General features: G+C 37.0%; 1 protein-coding gene across 4 annotated transcripts in view; it reads right to left on the bottom strand.

Annotated features, from left to right (window-relative positions):
* GABRA2 (gamma-aminobutyric acid type A receptor subunit alpha2) overlaps positions 1-19,685 on the bottom strand; it is a 58,128-nt gene extending 38,443 nt beyond the window's left edge. The window contains exons 1-3 of one of the 4 annotated variants that reach the window (XM_083833219.1): positions 19,602-19,685; positions 18,203-18,291; positions 15,520-15,635 (exon numbers count right to left, since the gene is read on the bottom strand). In XM_083833219.1, the coding sequence (XP_083689345.1) occupies positions 15,520-15,635; positions 18,203-18,291; positions 19,602-19,670 (274 nt within the window). In that variant the 5' untranslated portion in view covers positions 19,671-19,685. The other 3 variants (XM_083833222.1, XM_083833220.1, XM_083833221.1) reach the window with 3 other exon arrangements.
* Between the last annotated feature and the right edge of the window lie 1,549 nt (positions 19,686-21,234).

Here is a 21,234-nt window from a genome sequence, read left to right as displayed (position 1 = left end):
ATATCTGCAATTCACATAATGCGATATTGTCTCCATAGTCAGATAATTACTGGGATTTGTCCTGCATATAAGATACTGGTGCAAACTGTAAAACAACTGTTTCCACCTAGCAAAATAAAAATTAGAATTTCTCTCTGTGATGATAAATTTACACATGCATATGACAGATTTGGGCTTTAACTCTCACTCAAAAAGAAGAAAAGAACATAGATCACATATACAAATGTTATCCTTACTAATTTCCCTTCTCTCTCTACCAATAGAACTTTAATTTACAAATCTCATTGCTTCAAGAAGCAAAGTTAAATATATTTCCAAAGGGATCTATAAATGAAAAGCTTAGATCCAAGTGATATTTGAGGCACAGTTTTAACTTTATTGTGGGCTTCCTACTCAAGTCTAAGAAAGTCACTGAAGGGTAGGGCTAACGACAGACCTTGGTGCCCAATTATCCTTTTAAGTACATTGGACAAGCTCCGCAAAGCTGTTTAAACTTCGAGTTTCCACTGAAATCAATAAAAGTTAATCTGCATGTCTCAGTGGTCCAGATCATAATGACTACATTTTGCACTTATATTTGTTTGAATCCCCCTTAGTCCCAAACTCCCGTCTAACATTGTCAGTACCTAAAATTCCCTGACTGCTTATATTTCCACCTTAAGGCAAAAATATCCTGATGCTGCCAAGCAGCCTAAAGAACTGGCTCTCAACCAAGTCCCATTGAGTTCCTCAAATTATATATAATTAAAAATTTACTGGGCCAGAAAGACACTTAGAAAGAAAGCTAGAAAACAGAGAATGATTCCACAGCCTAGCAGTACTCATGGGATGTAGCAGACAGAAACTGAAGTCTCTGCTCAATATCTAATTATCTATACAAAGCAGAACAATTCCTTTCAAAGACTGAGGAAACATGCCCTATGTTAGAAATTCACCTTTGTGGCCAAGACAGACCCTGATACACAGTAACTGAGTTCATGTCTCTGCTTTACATCAGTACAAGCACATGACAAAGATGCTATCTCTCTCCCAAGTTTTCATCATCCCAAGCTATCAGCTCATCTCACAGCTCTGTTTTCAGGAGATGAGGAATAGCATGAGCTCTAGAGGGGGCACAACAATGTGAACAGAAAAATTAGAGATTGGTAGCATTTTCCAACCCAAACTTAGATTTTTCACCTGTGTTGGCAAGAAATAGCTTCTGCTGCATGCCTCTCTTCAGCACTTTTAATTGCTTATCTTGACAGATCCACACTGAGTTTATTGGCTTTTAAGCTGCTTTTACAGACAGTTAAGGGTATGTCCACATCACTTCCAAGGTGTGACAACATGTCTAGCTTTACCTATGTTCCACAAAGGAAACCTGAATGTTTGAAGCAATTAATTCCACTGTACGTGCGGTCCATAAAAGCTAGGCATTGCCAAATCTAAGTCTATATGGGGCAAATTGGCCAAAAACTGAGAATGGCTTTACAGTCCAGCAGTAAAAAATATAGGTCTCACTCTGTGCTCTGATACATGAAACATCCCCACTGGAAGGGACAACTCTCCCAGAGCAACCAAAAGCCTTATGTCTAGTTAACACAGTTGGAAAGTAGGAGACGTGGATTCAGATAAATTTTCCGAATCAGGTAAAAAATAAATAAGATGTTTAAGCGAGAATGTACTGCATTCCTGATGAGAAGGCTATTGTACTGTCTGGCGCAACCCATATCACATCAGGCCAGCCAATGAAACAGTGTCTAGCTTGAATCCTGCTGCTACTTAAGCACAAGAGAGGGCTTGAAGCAAATCAGAAGTGCAAACACTAGATACTCTTGGCCATTATTGTTGGACTTCACAGACATTTGGCACCTCAAGCAACTTTTTTTACAATCTCAGTATCAACTGCCAATTAATTAAAATAGTAATTAATTATTAATTAATTTTAGAAACTTATATTCTAAAGTTTTTCTTTCTTTTTTAAAATGTTTGAATTTGATGACCTTTATACTTAAAGTCATGGGACATCCTGTCAAACTCTTCTAGGCTGATTTCAGGTTTAACCTCTGTACTTTATTCCAAGTCACAGTATTTACAGATCATCACATTTGACACACTCGCACTGCCAGCCCCTTCTGTACTCCAAAACACATGTCCCGATAAAATTATATAATTTTAAAACAGCAGCATCTTTACATTCTCTTTAGAGTCATGAAGTGTCTGAGTCTGAAATTTTTCAGATGTGCCTTTACTGTTCCTCATCTCCTGTAATAAAGGCCCAGGCATTATTCTAACCAAGATCACTCAGCCTTTATTTTCTGCAGGTTGGATTTCAGGAACCACTTTGTCTTATGCTGATAACATGTCAATTTTACAGTGGAAGTACAAGTTTTGAGAGGTGTCTCTCCTTCAGTGCCTTTCAACAAAAGCAAATTCTCATAATTTCCTGAAAGAGCATGAGAGATCCCTTCTGCACCAAGGAGATGTGAGATGGCCACAAAACTCTAGTGACACACTGGATTGACCAAAGAATTGTGATAATACATACAAGATTGCACCCTTTGGCTACACACTATTTTCCTAAGCTAAAACAGACACTGTCCCAAGCGCTTATTATCCTTATTAATTACATAATGAATATTTGAGTGGCATGCCACAAGCCACTGACATCAGTGAAAAAGGCCTTCCATGATGATTGCAGGCTTCAGAGGAAGCCTCTGGAGAATACCTATCTCTGTGATCAGCTACATCCAAAGAGCTGGAACCCTGAAGCTGAAAGAAATTGGGATGAAGCTCTGTAAACAAATCTTGTCTAATCTGTGGCAAACACCCATTGTCATCAGCTATCAGCATCTCCTCACGGCTTGCTACTATCAGAGCAAGGTATGAAATTCACATGTTCCTAAATCCCAGAGGCTGAAGGAGTTCCTCTGGGGATCAAAAGACTTAAGAAGCATTGAAAATTATGATTCTTTCAGATCCAATTATAGTAAGTACACAGTTACTAAACATATATACTACATAGTCATTAAAAATGGAGCTACAATTCTTTTTTCATTTGCTAGATCTGCACTTTGCATCCAAGCTTGAGAGGAATCAATGGCAGTAAAATGTACTGCCTTTATTTAACAGAGCTGTATATTAGTGGGCACTCGATTTTATTTTTTTTTTTTTTGCAGGAGCCTCAAATGTATATTTTAATAGGTAACACTGTCTAAAATACTTTAATCATATTTCAGAAGATTGTGACACAATTAAAAAAAAAAATAGATGCCATGCTAGTCAGCAGATCCTATTTTAAACCAGCTGAAGATAACTATAAAGTACTAGAGATTAATGTTTACCTAGATTATTCTAATGTTCTCAAAAAAGTTAGTGTGGACTTACTAAAATCAGCTGAATGTAGCTTGTATGTTAACACCCCAAAATACCCAGAGTGCATGAGAACTGACAAGCATTCTTTACACTTTCCTAATCCCTGCAATTGCTGATATGAAGGGAAAGGAGAAACAGAGGTATGGACTTTGAGACACAGCACTAATCAGAATGGCTGCTGAGATGCCTTCTTTTATTCTTAACATATTTTGCTTAGCAGGACAACCCATGGGATGACCACAGATAATAAGCTTCTTGCTAAACAGGAGAAACAATGAGTTCCTGGTTTAACCCAACAGAGATTATTTATATTAATACTTAAATCAAACAAGTAACCCCTGAATGAGTTAAAAATATGGACAGTTATGGGGGCAATTTTTTTATTTATTTATTTTTTTAATCCCACTTCAACATGATACAGACTTGTCAGTTATTATTCTGTTATCCAGTTAATAATAAAAATGGTCTTACATTAAGGCTGTATAATGTGCCTGCAAGAAGTGTACTGAAGGACGCAAAAGTACCATGGCTGAGTCTCCAAGCTACTTTACAGATAGCAGTGTTTCCCAGAATCTCCTCTAAAGCACACTCCCAGAGTACTCCCAGAGCTTGGATTAAGCAGCCTCCAATTCGTCTTTTATGGTTGCTAGGACAAAAGAATTCCCGTCTGGCTGTCCGTGGGACTTTCAGAACCTGTTCAAGCTTCTATATGTGGACAGGTGTATATACATGGGACAAGATTTTCCTTTAATATTAAATTAACAGTTTTGTACAGGCAGAAAATACAAAATGATTGTCTTGGCTACACAAAACAGCATTATTATTTTTTTTAAAATGATGGTAACATGAGTTTAATTAGAATCAGTGAAGTCCCAATTTCTTAATGTACATATTCTCCTAAGCAGATACTTTGGCTTTCTGAGAATGCAGACAGCATTTACTACAGAATATTATCTTAAAACATTTAGTTAATTTAAAATTAGCCTTTTATGCAATAGCAAACAAGATTATCTGTTCATTTTTCTTATGGTCAACTGAACACAAAATTCCTGGCAACAAGAATATAGAATTCTCTAACTTCTTTAACACCCCACAGACTGAAAGGAATTATTCAGGATGCGACCATTCCCTTATCTCAAACAACAGGCATTTATATTTCTCCCTCTCATCTTTATTTAATTATTAAATTTTCCAGGAGGAAAACTGTTGTTCAGAAACTATATGAGGCAATGCAGTACCAAGTTCACGTTTAAAGATCTAGTATAAAGAAGTTAATGGTTTGGTACTCAATTAACACTGGGGACACTAATAAAGACAGTCAGTGAAATACAATGGCATACCCTCAGGATGACAGAGGGTTTTTATCAACACAGCACTTAATGTAAGGCTCAAACTTCTGCTTTTTCTCATTTATATACTCTATACTACTGTTGCTCCTCAACTTCTCATGCAAAGGGACTTTTTTCCTTTGATTCATTGTGGAAAAATATTAGTGACTTCAAATAATGAGAATGAAAAGGCATCCAGAGCAGCTGTCAGATTGTCAGTGAGGAAATATCTAGAACATTAGGCTGATCTACTCAGGGCAGGTATTGTCCCTCCAGCCCACATCTAAATTCTCAAAGACAAATAGACTATCCTTTCTCCTCCTGCTCTCTGGTGTTCTGCTGAAAGTCTTGCACACTAGAGGGAACGGAAAGGGATGACATTAATCACTCCCAATCTTTTCACAGAAGTGGTCTGAAGAATCTGTTATTTCAGGACAACTAAAAATGGATGCAAGAAAGAAAAATCAGGGAATGTGTAGGAAGATAATTACCTCTCCTGGATGAGAGAATTAGTGCCGAGCAATGGAAACCAACAAAGAGATGAAGCATTCCTAATGACAGGGCAATCTTTCAGTTATTCATTTTTTTTCTGCCATTCAAGTATTTACGGGATCAGGAAGATGTCATTTTTGAAATTAAAACAAAAAACATGATAAATACAAATTAGTAACTCTGGGAAACTACATTCACATGAAAGATCCCAAATGCAAGAAATCTTTGTACACTTCGATGAAAAACAGTGTGTCAAAATAAACCAACAGAGCATTTAGAAGTCATCTTTCCAGCTGGAATATATTTTCTGTATAAACCTCTCCATTCAAGTCAAATCAGTGTTAGAAATTACAGGACCTGTAAAACAGCACAGTATTTGGACTTGAAGACGTGGATTTGTTCCATCACTGGATGATCAAGTTGGATCATACTTCCCTGTTATTTCACCCTTGTGTACCTTTAGCACTTACGCAAATGGAAAGGTTACCTCTTCTGCAAAGTAGTACAAGTTCTCCAATACACTTTCAGTGTCACTGCTCTGAGAGCCATGATGAACATACAATAGACATGTATATTTTATAGCATACCTGAGTTTTTAACCAATAATTATTGAACTACATGTTAGAACATAATGATAGTCAGTGGTCCACTGCACTGAATTTGTATTACAATCAATTCTAATAGCCATATCATTACAAGATTACGAGATACATAACAAAGTTTGTATAAAACTAAGCAGACTGAACATGGGGCATCCACATTTTTTCCTGCACAAGTTGCAGATCATGACTTTTGATGCAGGATTTCTACTGGTTCAACAAGAAATGCATGCACAGGACCACATATGAATGTACTGACAGGCAAATTAATGTAATTTGGTCTGATGCAAGTAAATTCAATTTCTGACGGCAGCTACACAATTTACTAAAATGTTTCGTGTCCTTTGAGGTGCACAATAATCCCAAGCAAGAGAGAGATTGATTTCTATTTTTTTCACAGGGTTAACTGCTCTAATTATTAAATAGCTCTCAACATATGGCACGGAATCATGGAATTTAAATCAAGAGTTATTTGCTACAAAGTAATCATATAAATGGTTCCCAAACAGAAAAATAGAAAAAACATTTCCAGAAGGTCAGCAGAATCATACTATCCTAACGTAAAGACAATTTCATAAAAATAGTGCTCACGTATTTTGCATTGAAAAGCAAACTGCTATTAGGATGACAGTGGTAAATAAAAATTCCTTCAGCTTGTGATTAATTTAATTCATGTATTAACCTGAAAAAAAAACAGATATTAAAATGTGTTTAAAGATTACCCTTGACATATTCAAGTACCCTAATTCTTATAATCAGAATTTATTAGACTTTTGACAATATTAATTCAAAATCTTCTACCAATATTTTAATTTAGCAAGCTGCCAAATTATAGAGAAACACAAAACTTTATCTGATATACCTTCTATAGCTGTTTTTGAGACAGATGACTCATCGTTGAAAAACATTTACGTAGGAAATTATGCACATCCTCTAATGGTAAAACTGATTTTTTTATTCCACTTCCAAGTTTCCAGTGGGTATTTGAAAAAAAAAATCATTCAGCTGTCTTAATCTGCCAGTTTTTTAAAAGCAGCCAATTGCCATTTTATCTCTCTACTTCAAGAAATATTGCAAAAAACAAAGCAAATGCAGTCTTAATGTACAGGCAATTAAAATGTCCTGCATGATCCTTGTTGAAGACATAACTTTCTCTCTACATGCTACTAATTCTAGAAATTGAATACACTAGTTTGTGCACTGAAAAGATTATTAAAAATGGTCATGAAATTGTGACTCTCAAGAAAACAGAAGCATAATGTGTAGACAGGAATATTGCCAGAAGCAACAGATCTATCACAGACCACTAAATAATACCCACAAAAATGTACCAGCACAAAAGGAAGGCCATACAATCTGTGGGTAGAGAAGGATCTTTATTTTCTATTTAGTGAGGAAGCTGCCTTTGCGTCATTCTCAACCTCCTCAATCAGGTTTCATTAGATATGAAATCTTTCAGGATATGGATGTAAGCAACTATATCTGGTAGGAGGCTAAGGCAAGTATGAGTTTCACACCACAATAATACCCAAAATTACACAACTGCTTCTGTACAGCACATGAGGCCTGGATCTGGGTAAAACTGTATTTAGATGGAGTGAAATAAATTGATGGAATTTTGATAAAGAAGAGAGTTAGGTATTTTCTAGAAGAATGCATGAAATGGAGTCCTGGGACTGTGAGGTAGATATACTCCTAGTTTGATATTCAGAAGGATAGAGGGGCAAATATGAAGAAAAAAATACATAGAGGGAGAGATAAAGAAGAAAAAAGGCAGATCTCCCTCAGGAAAACACTTGAGAAAGGCAAAGTTTAGCATGTTCCTCGGTGTTCCCTGAGGAAGTGCCAGGCTTCAGAATGCACAGACAGCACTGTAAAACTTTTCAGTTCCCCATACGCTGCCTACCTAATGATGACAAAGTATACTAGGAATGTCCAATGAAATACAGTACCTCTCCTCAGAGATACTTTTTCCCATATTTAACAGTCTTCAGGACTCTACGTTATGGTGATGGTGGGAAAAAGATAGCTATAGTCATTTTTAGACTATTAGTCAAGTCCCAGTTTCTGCTGAATGTTCAGTAATTCAAGACAAAGACCATAAGAAGGATATATTCTCTGCATTTCTCCAGACCTTTTCTGTTTAATCCAAATCTTCTACTCTGAATAATAAACTCAGAAGCTGTACAACACTGTGCATCCTACTGTCCATAGGCAGTTTCAGCGCTTGATCAACACATATATTTTTATTCAGCTGTCTTCCAGAACTGATGTTCTAAAATTCATTTTTTCACAGTTGCCAATTAAGATGGAAAACTTCAGCCATTATTTCAATATCTTGCTGTCTTCAAGTCATTGAATCTTAGAATAATTCACTTTAGAAAGGACCTCTGTAAGGTCCAAGGCAGACCCAAATCTGAAGACAGACCAGGTTGTACAGGTCATATTTTGTCTTTTTTTTTAATCTGTGTCTCTAAAGATGGGAGATTCTAACACTTCTCTGAGAAACCATCACCTCTGTGACTGTGTTGAAAATCACTACCATTGGCCTAATAGTTATGACCTAAAGCTAAAGAGAAAAGAAGTCACATTTCTTCTCTCTTTTATTATGGCTTGTAAAAAAATAATATTGTTACATTGTTTTCAACCACAATCAGGCCTAGTATGGAGAAGAATCCTGTTACATTATGAAGAATATAAACAGGTAGTAAGAGGTGGGTCTCATGGCAGCTTTTTCTGAGGTGCTAAAATACAGGAAATATAATTAAATATGTATTTGCCATTAGACGCTGCAAGAACTAAGCTTTAAAAAAAAATACTTTTTCTATGCAAAGAAGCTGAAGGAGTTCCGATGTCTATTTAAGTTGCCATTGAAAATAAAATGTCGACTTTTGCTAATTAATTGTCTTGAAAGAGATAGTTATGCACAACTGTTTGCTTAAAGATTGGTCACTGTTGCATGACCAAAAACATAAACAAAACAGTGATGTCGACTCATACACTGTATGATGTTATCTACCATTTTTTCTTAAATTCAGCATACTCATAAGGTCCATTTTGCCAACTCTCTGAAGGGCAGAGTTACTCCAAATATTGTCAGTGTCCTACATACGCTCTGTGCATTTTTATTCTTAGATCAATGCTTTTATTAGCTGCTGGTTCTTCACCAAAACTTTTAAACCTTTAGGTGTTTATACAGTTGAATAAGAGATCTCAACAGCTTCCTTCTTACATTCTTCAGTTGGCACTCTTTTGGTATACATTATTAAATAAAAGATTTGACATGTAACTTTCTGTATGTCTACTACACAAAGAATATACAAAATGGAATACTCCAAGGCTACATCATACCAATAAGCATTCCTGATACTTCCTGATACTGTTTGTAAGTACACCTGTCAGTGTAAGCCAGAATACTATTAATTTTGTGTTATGAAATGGGTCTTTAATTGTAAGCAATATATACATTGATTTCTACATTTTAAATTCACTCTATGCTTGGATAAAATCCACTGATAAAATCCATGAAATTCACTAAAATCCAGTAAACATATCCTGGATGAATTTCTAATATACTTAAATATTTCTGAAAATGTTTCCGAGTTAGTTAATTAAACAATACTTATGCTTCTAATTCAAGTACATACATGGTATCATTTCATAAGAGTAATAAGAATTTTGGAACAACAGAAATGCAATCCTTTGGTCCTTGTCTATCAAAACCAGTCTACCTGAGTGAAAAATAAACCTGTATTTCAGATAGCAAACTGATTTCAAGATTCATTTAACATGGTAAAAGGTCTTACAGGGAAGCAACCAACAATAGAACACTTCAGAGACCAGCAAGGCCACTGGATTGCAACAGTTTCTCAATAATTTAGTATTCTCGGTATGTATTACTAACGTATTGGGGAAAAAAAAAAAAAAGGTAATGTTTGTCTTAGCCCATCAAAACTGTCTGAAAAACTAAACAATCCTGTCAGTCTGATTTACAATGAGCTACAATGAGCCCCACAGAAATTTGAAGATACTGCAGTATCTTCTTCCACATCTTAATATCCTTAATAAAGTCTTGGTTTCATCAGCAGTATTTCTAGTATTATAAGCAAATGCTGATACTTTGCCAGGAAAAAGTAAATAAAAAAGATATAGAATATACATGTTCAGTGAACTGGGAGATCTTTTCAGACAAGTTCCTTTTATAGGCGTATAAACTTTACAGCAAAATAGCCAGATTTTTGGTAAACATTGTGAAGCATAACATTTTGTCACTTTGCACTGTGCAACACTTTCCATAATTGCAATACTTTTCACAGTTGTAACAATTTTATTTTCACATCTTCACTGTTGTTTTATTCACAGACTTTCACCTTGAAAAAAAAAGCTCCTCAGCCAGTAACCTATTCTGTAACATTTTCACTGGTTTGTTCTTCAGTGGCACAAGAGTTTCTGAGGGTTTTTATCCCTCCAGTCCCATACTGATTTATTCCCTAGATGATGATGATGATTATTATTATTATTACTCCTACTATTATTATTATTATTATCAGCAAGTCTAACATAAATTAATCTGAGTTTCTCACTGACTCCTCTGAATGAACTATTAGGACCTAATTAACATTATGTTAATAACTAACAATAACTAACATTATGGCCAGACTCCATGTGAACCTTAAAGAAAAACATACAGTATTTACTCCTTCGCATCCCAGTATAACTACATACATAGTGGGCTTTCAGAAAATGCAGCTACTGCTCTGAACTACTCTGCACTACATACAGGGAGAGGCACTACCTTCTCCAAAAGATGAAACTGAAGCAAAGAAGCACTAAGGTAGCAACCAGACTGAGCAAGGGAACAGACTGAGCACATGTTCCTTTAGAAACAGTAGTGAAACTTTCCTTTAAAAACAGTAGTGATAGCTTCCCTAGAGTGTTCTGCAACAAAAAGAGTCCAAGGGCTTCTTTTAAGGTGCTCTGAGTGTGTATCAAGCACAACGAGGCTACCAAGAACCTCTGAAGTTTTGAATTCTTGGCTGAAGGACTGCTAAAACAGCTACTGATGTTTCTGAAGCTGATTAAAAACTCTCTGAATCACAGTGACATATAAATATACTGCCCTAAACTTAGCATATTCCAGATTATCAGCACATGATGATGGCCTTGCTTCCTGGCAACCATATCTCTGATACATACATATCTGAATGCATATAGCTCTCCTGATATTGAAAATGAAGTTCTCTGAAAAAAAAAAAAAAAGTTTCTTCCTTTTTAGCTCATATTACTGAGCACATTATACAACTTTTAATCAGTCTGATTCTCTACACTACTACACCAATTCAAGGCAACAATATATCCACCACTGCAAAGATGGATGATCAAGCCCTTAAATGCTCACTGTTCACCATCTCTGATAACAATAATCAGCAATAATTCTCAGATCTCTTTAGTTTTCCTGTTCAATTTATTTCTAAAATGTTGTGAAAAAAAATATTTCTGTATGTTTCTAACAAAATGCAACAGAGATTCTTGTATAAATCGATCAAAATATCTGAAAGTCACCTTGCAGTGGAGTTGGATCCTTCAAAATGGGACCTCCAATGGTGTGTACCTACTGTCTTATCTTCTTCAGTTCTTTGAATAACCAACATTTATCTCCAATGCCATTCCTGAAGTTGGTGAGATTGATCACAGTTTGTGGAAAGATTCTCAAGAGGTATAAATTTGTGTAGCTATTTTCAATGTCAACACGTTAATTGAAAATTTAGCATCTAGACTATGAAGCCCAGTCCTCTGTCTTTTCTTCCTACTTCCCACTACTTTTTTTCAACGTTTAAATTTTGTTTTTTCTAATTAGCTCTTGTATTTGATCATATTTTATAAATCTGGGAGAGTAAAATTAACAGGAATTCTACAGATGCTGCAAAAAAGCAATTTCAAACATGAGAAAGGAATGCAGGCTAACTAGCTTATAGAGATAGTAAGCCTATTGAAGTACCCAACATATTATCAAAATCCTAGCACCGTCTCCATTACTTCTCCTTTACTTCTCATTTCTGTATTTAAAAAGAAGCTACCATTTAAATAAAAAAGTATGCTATTGCTAAGATACCTAATACAAACAAGTATCAAAATATTACAAGAAGGGATTACCTTATTCTATGGCTCAGTTTCTTTTAATCATGGCTGTCCATAGGGCAGAGGAAAGCAGACAGAACATACATAATTTAATTAGTTCCCGGTTTGAATGTAGCTGTATCTCAGCTTCAACATTCTGTTGTCTCACTGTTTAAAGATCTAAAGTCTCTTTTGCTCCCTTGCTCACTTTTAGTACGCATTGCTTGTAGATTGCTTTTTCTACATGATAATAAAAATCAAAGGATTTACGAAAAAGTTCTATCCAAGCATCTTACAAACATTGCAGCAAATAAATAGAAGAAAATACTTTCATGCTTTTGAAGAGTATCATAAACAACGGAACTCTTTATGGCTTGTCATTTGCACGGCTGTGTTTCTTCCAAAATAGTGCTAATGTCATATTTGTTTTGAATAGGAATCTGTTTTGAAACAGACGTTGGAATTTATTTTGATTACTAAACAGAAATTGCATGTGAAGTTCAGGTAAAATAGTTCATGTCAAAAATGTGAGGGTAGTCAAGACAGTTCCAGCTACAATCCAGTGTTTAGCATAATATGAGTGCAGAGAAAATTTTATCTCCCTTTGAATATCCTTATGCATATCCATTTCAACGTAGTATGTCTGAGTATTATTTAAGTGCTATGAGATGTCTCTGACTTCAGGGGACAGTGCAGTGTTTTCCTTTCCCTACCCACATCCATTCTGCAAGCTTCTGCATCACTATAGTGATCATACATCATTCAAGGATCCCAGATGCTAGGAAGACTTTCCAATAGCCAAAACCTGTTTTATGAGAGCACTGCATCAACAGTAAACGTTAAAACTTCCCTAACAGTGCATACAAAATAATTTAGTTCTCCAGTGTATCTTTGTATCAGTAAAGCACCAAGTTACCCACTGAAAACACTTACGCAAAGTCTCACAGTAAAATCCATTATAAATCTATCCCTAAAATCTAGAACAAATTCTCAAGCAATTACTTCGTTGAATTTATATACAGCCTCTGAAAAAGCCTTTACATTTCCATTTTCCTGGTCAATAATTAGCTAAAATAACCAATGTTAAGCTAGCACTTTTCATTTTTAATAACATCTGTGACCTGAGTAATTCTTCACAATGAATTTAATTTTGCTATAAGACATCTCTAAAAATGTCTTTCACAACAGGTGAAAGTGAGCTGGTGAACAACTCTTGCTTTCAGAAAAGATTTTAAAAGAATCTATCTCAGACCCTGGACTGTTGTGGCGTACCACACGTTAGGCCAGATTGTGATCTCAGTCATAGCAGCCTAGGAGGATAATGCAAGCTGCTATGCCAAAGTAAATGCTCTGCTAGTTTCAATTGAATTATTTCAGAATCATATAAATGTAACTGGAACAGAATTGAACCTAAGGATATTAAATTAATGACATGCAGCATGGTCAAAGTGCTGTAGTCTATGCAAAAGCACTTTTAGAAACTATCAGGACTCACTAAGCACATAGTGTCTTTAAAAAAGGAAAACAGAATAATAATTTCCATTTTCCTCTTTAGAGTACAGGTTAACAAAGAAAAGGGAATAAATTGCTACAAAATTTCTGAAATAGAAATCTCCATAATTATTAAGCATTATCTAAAACAGCGTTGTTTGGCGTATTTTGTATCATAGATTATCACGACTGAATTTTACAAGTATTCTTTTAAACTATCAGAATCTGTCCATCCACAACTGAAGGACTCTTGCAGATTAACATTAATGCATCATGAATCATCACGGTTTAATATGCGTGACATAGTTTCATTTCACACATGTTCTGCATGGGTTGATTGCCATGTATGCCAATACCAAACAGATGTTAATTCTTTGATTTTTATGCTCCTAAAGTATATTTTAATTACCTAGAAGGCCTGGCAAAGAAAAAGAGGAAGATATTTTGAAGTAGATTTAATGGAAAATATAAAATAAATATATGTTAGTAAATTTGTTTTCAACATTCATGTTATAAACAATATAAAATTTAATATTCAAAAGAACACATGATATGCAAAGGAACTGCAGACTGCTCTCATTAAATAGCACATCCTTTTTCTGTAAACAGGAAAAGAACTTACCATTATTTTTCTAATAAAAACCATGATTACAAGCCCTGCAAATTAAACTCAAGCTTGTGATATGAAATGTTTCTGCAAGTTACCTGCAAAGCACTGTATGTTCATATTATGTCTAAGTTCTTAAAATCAAGTATTTTGCAGAGAAACTGAATCTCCATGTAAAATATCATTATATGGATTCTCACATCTACAATGCTTTAAATCTCATTTTATGGATGATGTAAATAAAAAAGTCCTTAATATAAACTATTTCACAAGTCTCAAGTGTATCAGAGGACAGAACTGAAAAAATGAAGATATTTCAGATTAAGACTAATGTAAAACGAGAAAGCTGTTGCCAGCCAGTGCTAGCTCCCACTTTATGCTGCGTCAGATGCAAGTCAAGATTCTCCAGAACTAGAACAGCAGCAGAGCCACAGGTCAGGATGGAGGAGTGTTTGTTAAAGCTGTAAGCTTTAACTAACTCCTAATTTGATCAAATGGAGTTTCTTGGGGTAATTTCCATGGAGGTCAGAGCAGATCTTTAGCTTTGATCCTGATCTTACTGAAATCAACAGGAGCAACAACAGCTCCCAGGAATTTTGCACTAGAATTAGCTTTAGTAAGCTGAAACAGTCTCCAGGCTGAAAACTACCATTACCAAAACTGTTATGAATAATAATAATAATAGTGTTATTATCAATGCATAAATATTTGTTACTCAGTATAAATAACACATAAATAATAACAGTAGGCAAAGCATTGTCAAAAAGAAGGCATCGTGCCCCTCCCCATACCACACAGATCATTCTGCACAATACTTGCAACACCAAACAAATTATTTAAATTCCTTGCTTACATACTTACATGAGCTGGCATACAGCTTGAAAAAGATAATGTGAACTGACATTTTGGAAAAAAAAATGACAGCCATGGCACAAATGCAGGGATTTCTGTCCTCTAGTATTCTCTCTCCCCACCACCACCACCCTGTTTTTTTTAAATGACCAAAGGTACCCAGGAACAAATTCTATTCATGAGTCAAACCCTAATTTTCAAGGAAGTAAAAAATACAACATTCCCATTGGATTTACCGGGCCAAGGAATGAATCTAAAATGTGAATTTTACATACCATACAACACACTTGTGCATATTTCTGAAAACATACACTTGTCACAGTGCAGGCAATCAAGCCTGTGTTCCTAGCTCAAAAAAAAAAAAAAAAAAAAAAAAAAATCCTGACTGGAATAACAGATTTAGATGTTATTTTTGTTCTCATCCCATTTTACTATGTTAAATCTCCAGATTTTTTTCTCTTTACTTAAGATAAATGTGTGAAAGTGCCTCCTTTCCATTCATAGATGTTATCTTCCTCAAACTTCAAATGATTCAACTGTGTGAATATAGAGTTATAAATAATTTATAAAAATACATATCAGTTGTTAGGGAAAAAAAAAAAAAAGAATATCACCGCATAAAATCTGTACAGTAAAACTGGCTTTTTAAAATCAATCTTTAATTGTTTTTTTTTACCTCCTAATCCAGGTCTAAGACGATTATCATAACCATCCAGAAGTCTGTCTAGAATTCTTGTAAAGATGGTGATGTTATTCTTAGCTTCGTCTTCCAGGGAGTCAGCCAGCACTGATCTAAATGGACATTTTACATTTTAGAAAGTGCTAGATATGTTTTTATGTACACTCAACATGCAGTTTTTGCCGGCTGGCCTTGAATATTTACCTTTTTGCCTTCTAACACGAAGAGTGCAATTAAGAGTCTACAAATACACAATTTATGTGTAACATGGTCAGAAACATAATAGTCTATGGCGTATCACTTAAAATTTCCTGGTAGTGATTCTCCAGTACCCTCTACTTCTATCCAATATTACATCACAGTGAGGTTGCACTAACACATTTGGCTGTCCAGGTACAAAAACGTGAAAGAGCTTCCCAGGTCCCAGTGGCATGTCACTCCCAGACTGATAACCTGAGCTCCCACACACAAAACTGTCTCCTTCCAGCTCCATCCTATCAGTCCGCACCTAAGTGCACTCTCTCTCTGGATAAATCCTGTGGATATGCCTCCACCCAATGGTCATGTTAAGTACATGACCAGAAGAACTAACATGAGGGAAAACTCCAGCAATCATGCTCAGGGAGTCCTCTGATGTCAGTATTTGGTGGGTGGGAACAACGATGCTGACTAGCAAGCTGCAGGATAGCTGCATATAGCCTTCCTGTTTTTAAAATGATGTTTTGTTATAAAAAGCACTATCTGAGGTTCCACTAGATGCAAACAAACCTTATAAAAGTTAGATAGAAAAAAGCATATATGTAGTGTCAAGAAGAATCTATAGGTCATCAATTGCTTCAAACTTTCCCAGCAAAGCAAGAGATGTTCCAGTATTTATGGGTCACATATTTGTGGAATAGACTAGGGGCTGGAGCATGAACCTGCTGCCCAGACAGCCGTGGTTAGGAACAGTCCTCACAGACCTGGACACCCAAACCAAAGGTTTTGCATACTAGGAAAACCCTGCCTTGCAGAAACCCTTACAAATGCAAATGTTACTGTACCAACAATTTTAAGTACCATGCATGTGAAATGCACGAGCTCATCTATTGTACCTACTTAATACCAGAGCATTAGGTATTAAGGAAGCAAAGCATCATTTGCTACATGCACTATTATTTATAGCTTTTTTAGCCATCTACATGTTTAATCTGAAATTTTGAGTAGTTATCATCCCTAGATAAACTACTGTTCAAGGCATTCTGAATGACTAATTACAGCATAATAACGAACATGTTTTCTTCCTACTCTAAACCAGAAGTTGGTTTAGGTGACATTTTCTTTCAAGCAAGATATAAAATGATTAAAGACATGGCTTTTTGTTGGTCCCCAATTCAACAGCATGGAGGAAGTATTTACATGTAAATCATTGCAGTCTGTGCTTTCCATTACACAAACCACATAATCAACCCAAATCAGATAACTTATAAAACAAATACCAAAATATCATGTGTGATATTACTGATGCGTGAGTTTATTCTCAATTACTGGATGATTCACATTTTATTTTTTTAATGTATTTCTGTGCTGTAAGTATCTGCCATTTTTAAGCTTCTTTTTCAGATATAACAGTTTTTTGAAGTCAGGATACCATGAAAAAAACTAGATCATACAATTGTATCAAATTAGGGTTTAATCCTGCAAACTTTACTCAGGCATAAACTCCTTAATTACGCATGTAGCCTCTTTGACGTCAGTGCGATTACTCACTTGAGTAGGGTTTGCAGGATCTGGCCCACTGTGACTCAACTAATACTGCACCACTGTTAGGTATAAAGTGAAATAGGAAATATAGTTTCAGGAAATATTTTGTTCACTAGGAAATAGACAAAGATGAATGTAGACATTTTAAATCATCTGAAACTTGCATTATTTAGCTTATGACCAGTACCATATTAGGACAAGACCTACTGCAGTGAGAACCACAGCAAGTAAACCAAAGTTACAAACTACAATTTAGGGATGTTTAGGGACCGTGGGAAACACAAAACTAATTGTATGATTAAAATTACTTTCTCTTACATTGTCACTTTAGAAATGGGGAACTTCAAACAAAATAAAAAAGTTGATTAATAAATGAAGCTATTGTTTTATTATATGCGATTGTGAAGTTGTATGCTATCTCCACCTAGAGGTGTAAAGCTTAAGTATCATTCTAAATTCTGTTATGTTGACCAAAAAAGAGACCAAAAAAAAAAAGACATGCCCATATTTAAAAAAAAAAAAAAAAAAGCCAACATTATTTTAGACTATGATTTGCTATTTGACCACAATAATCTATTTCTACATCTTAACTGTTCTGTATGGTACAGAATCACTGTGATAGGGTAACTCCGATATATCTTTAAGAATCAGATTTTACAATACGGCATTTAAAATTTAGTTCTTCTTTGACACAATGAAATAAAGCATCAATTCACAAACTGTTTAAGGACAAGTCGTTAACGTTTATATGATCCCCGGACTGCCTTCTCCCACGGTATTTGCTCTGGAAACTATGTAATACTGCATTCGAACAGCTAAGAGAGATTTTTATTACATTACTATACACTCCACTTCTATAACCTCTCACACAAGCTTACCCTTAGAAGATCATAACATATATGTTTGCACCGGACGACACAATTAAACATCCCCTCACCTTGTTGGTAGCCACACCAATAAAACGAGAAGAACCAACTGCATCTTGGAGAGTGCCAGCTTCCTCTTCATCACCGCTCTTTGCAAAACCTAACGGTGCAAGAAAAACACAAACCCACTCTCAGCCACAGTCAGGCTCCGCCAGGCAGCGGTTTCAACTTAACCCGAGGAAAAAAATATGTCACTTCGGTGGAGAAGGGAAACCGCCGGGTTATTTCTGCAGCACTTTTCACTACTAGCAACTTATTGTATCTCCATCTTTCCCAGCGATCCTGCTCTGTGCAAAGAGGCAACGTATGACCAAAAGTGGCATGTGAGCAGACGCATCAGATGCTTTCCTTTTCCGTAAGCTGAAAGCCCCAAGACGGAAAAAAAAAAAAAAAAAAAAAAAAAAGACGCATGTATAAAAAGACCGGGGTTTAACCATTCCTCGCCTCTCTACGGCACACCGCAGCCGAGGGAGGGGGGCCACGGGGGTGTCACGGGGCTCGGCCAGGGGACCGCGGTCGAGCCGCCCCCAGCCGAGCGCCCACCGCCGGGGGGGGCAGCCCCCGTTAGCGGCCACGCAGCGACCGTCAGTGGCCATAGGGCTACCCGCGGCCGGCGGCGACCCCCAGGGACCCTACCTGGGAGCAGCCGGGGTGGGAAGGGGGGGCTTCAGATGGGGAGGGTGAGGGAACGGGGCCCCCCCGGCCCCGGTGCCGGCGCGGGGGCAGGGAAGATGCAAGTCACCCTGCCGAAACGGCCGCTCCTGACAGGGGGGCTGCGGTGGCCTCGCGTCCGCAACGGAACGCCGCCACCCCAAAATAAATAAATAAATAAACGACAAACGGCGCTTTGGGTGGCCCTCCTCGGCCTTTCGGTCGCCGCTTGTTGAGCGCGCCGTGGGTACGGCCTGCGGTGTGGTGCGGGCAAGTGGCCGCCCCCCGGCCCCCTCTCATCGCCATTCCCTTCCCCGCCCGTTGGCACAGCCTAATTGAGATGCGGAAAGAAAAGTCTGTCATTGCAAGTGAGCGGAGGGTGCAGGCAGCCAAGACAACGAAACGAGCCTGGCTTTTTCTTTCCTCTTTTTTTTTTTTTATTTAGTTTCTGTTGTGTTGTCTTTTCAGTCGCGCTGCCCTCCTTGGTAATGCGCGGTCCTCCTTCAGTAGTAGCTGGCCCTATGCTAGGATCCCTTCCCATGAATTTTAGGCTTTCCAGTGCAAGTGGATGAGGACAGTCTTGACAAAGATAAGGGTTTATATTTAGTGTGCCCTCATTTTGCGTTGTTAACTTGAAAACAGCACCAGCAATAAAATTGCGTTATTTATTTTTTTTAAGCCAATGTCTATCTCCTTTCCTTTCGAACCATTAGTTGCAGAAAACAGTTCTCACTTACCGTCTTAACATCGCTGGCCTACCTGTCTGTTGCATTTAGAGTGAAGGCTTTTTGCTTGCTTCTGAATCATGACCAGTTCCCGAATGAACATGTGAAATTGCGTGCACAGACATGGTGTGTGGGGGGAGGAGCAAAAGGAAGAATTGCTACTTTTTTTCAGTTATCTATAGAATCAACTGCAAAAACCTGGGGATTCCTTTTCCTACTCTCTGCTGTTTTCCCTCAGTTTCTTGCTTCCAAATTGTTGCTGGTTGCAACCAGAGGTCCTCCTGTTTTCCTTCTCCTCTAGTGGCTGAGCGACTCCACAGCAGAGCCTGAGACAAAAGAAAAGTGCTTGGGCTGTCAGGTTGTTCCGTTTCTTCCAGCTCTGAGCTTTTTTCATAACCTGCAGCAAGAATGGGACAAGAGAGGGAACAAGCTGTTTTTCTTTGATATTAAATAACCAGTAAAATGACAATGGTAAGGACATGAATGCAAAAACTGCAATCTGAAGATCATTCATTCAGCAGCCTTCTCACCCTGGGCCTAAGATCCCACAGCCTCATCTCCCCTGATGTGAAAATGCCCTCTGCTCGCATTTCCTCATTGTCTGACCAGGTATCTGATCACCTCTGCGGTCAATCTCAAGCTTTCTTTGGATCTGCCTGTAAGTCCTCACATCTTAGGAGAAAGAACAGAAAAACCTGGCTGTAAATGATTCTGCAGAATTAAGAGCTGATACTGAAGGAAACATCAACCCTCGCAGTAAAGAAAACTAGCTTGAATTACTTATCCTAAGACAGGGTGACTTCACAAATATCAATAAGCAGAAAGAAAACATCATCAAAAGTAAAGACCCTTTCTGATTAGTTTGAAATATGTTACATAATAAAAGCAGAATCTTTTTTTCCCCACAGGTATTCATGGCATTCCTTCCCAAAAGTCATTTCAATTAACCATAATACAAAATTGGATTCTGGTTTTTGTATGTGATTTGCATCAAAAAATAGAAAAACACATTTATTAAGGAAAGCAGTCACAGTGGCTTCTTGTTGCTATGATAGCATATTGTCATTCTTCAAAAGCCACACGGGGCAAGGTATGTATTTATAACGAGATAGTGCTCAAAGCCTTCCCCCAGAAATATGTGCTGGGTTTTAGGCTCTGATTACACTTATTTACTGGTGATATTCCTAGAGATTTAACCATAGTTTTATAAATTGAAGTCACACTTCAGATAAAGCACATACCTTAAAAGAATTAGAAACTTGAAAATAACTCCTTATTCCTATTCTCAGACAATTTGGACAGAGCTAAGGGGCATCTCAAGTTGCAGTGAAGCTGAGTGCAGGGGCAGGTTACTGAGGCAGTACATGAGATATCAGAGGCAATGTAATTACTACCAGAGAGAAGGATCTTTACGATAGACCCACACACTTATAACCCACGATGCTGATGAACTGGAAAGCATTGGAAGATAAAAGAGTGGTACTGTTGTGTTTTGTTGGGTGACATGCCTGCCTGCCTCAGGTTTCACAAACACCAGATATGTTACAACTCGTTGGATAGCAGCAGAGCTCTTGGGCCTGCTCAGATCCACGGTCAACAGAGAACTCTCTCTTCCTTTCTGCCTTATTATTTGGCGAGTGGTATTGAATACTATTTCTCATTACTGA

This window comes from Anser anser (assembly GCF_964211835.1).
Source record: "Anser anser genome assembly, chromosome: 4".
NCBI lineage: Eukaryota > Metazoa > Chordata > Aves > Anseriformes > Anatidae > Anser > Anser anser.
The sequence above is the reverse complement of the archived record's forward strand: the minus strand, read 5'-3'. Positions and strand labels throughout refer to the sequence as shown.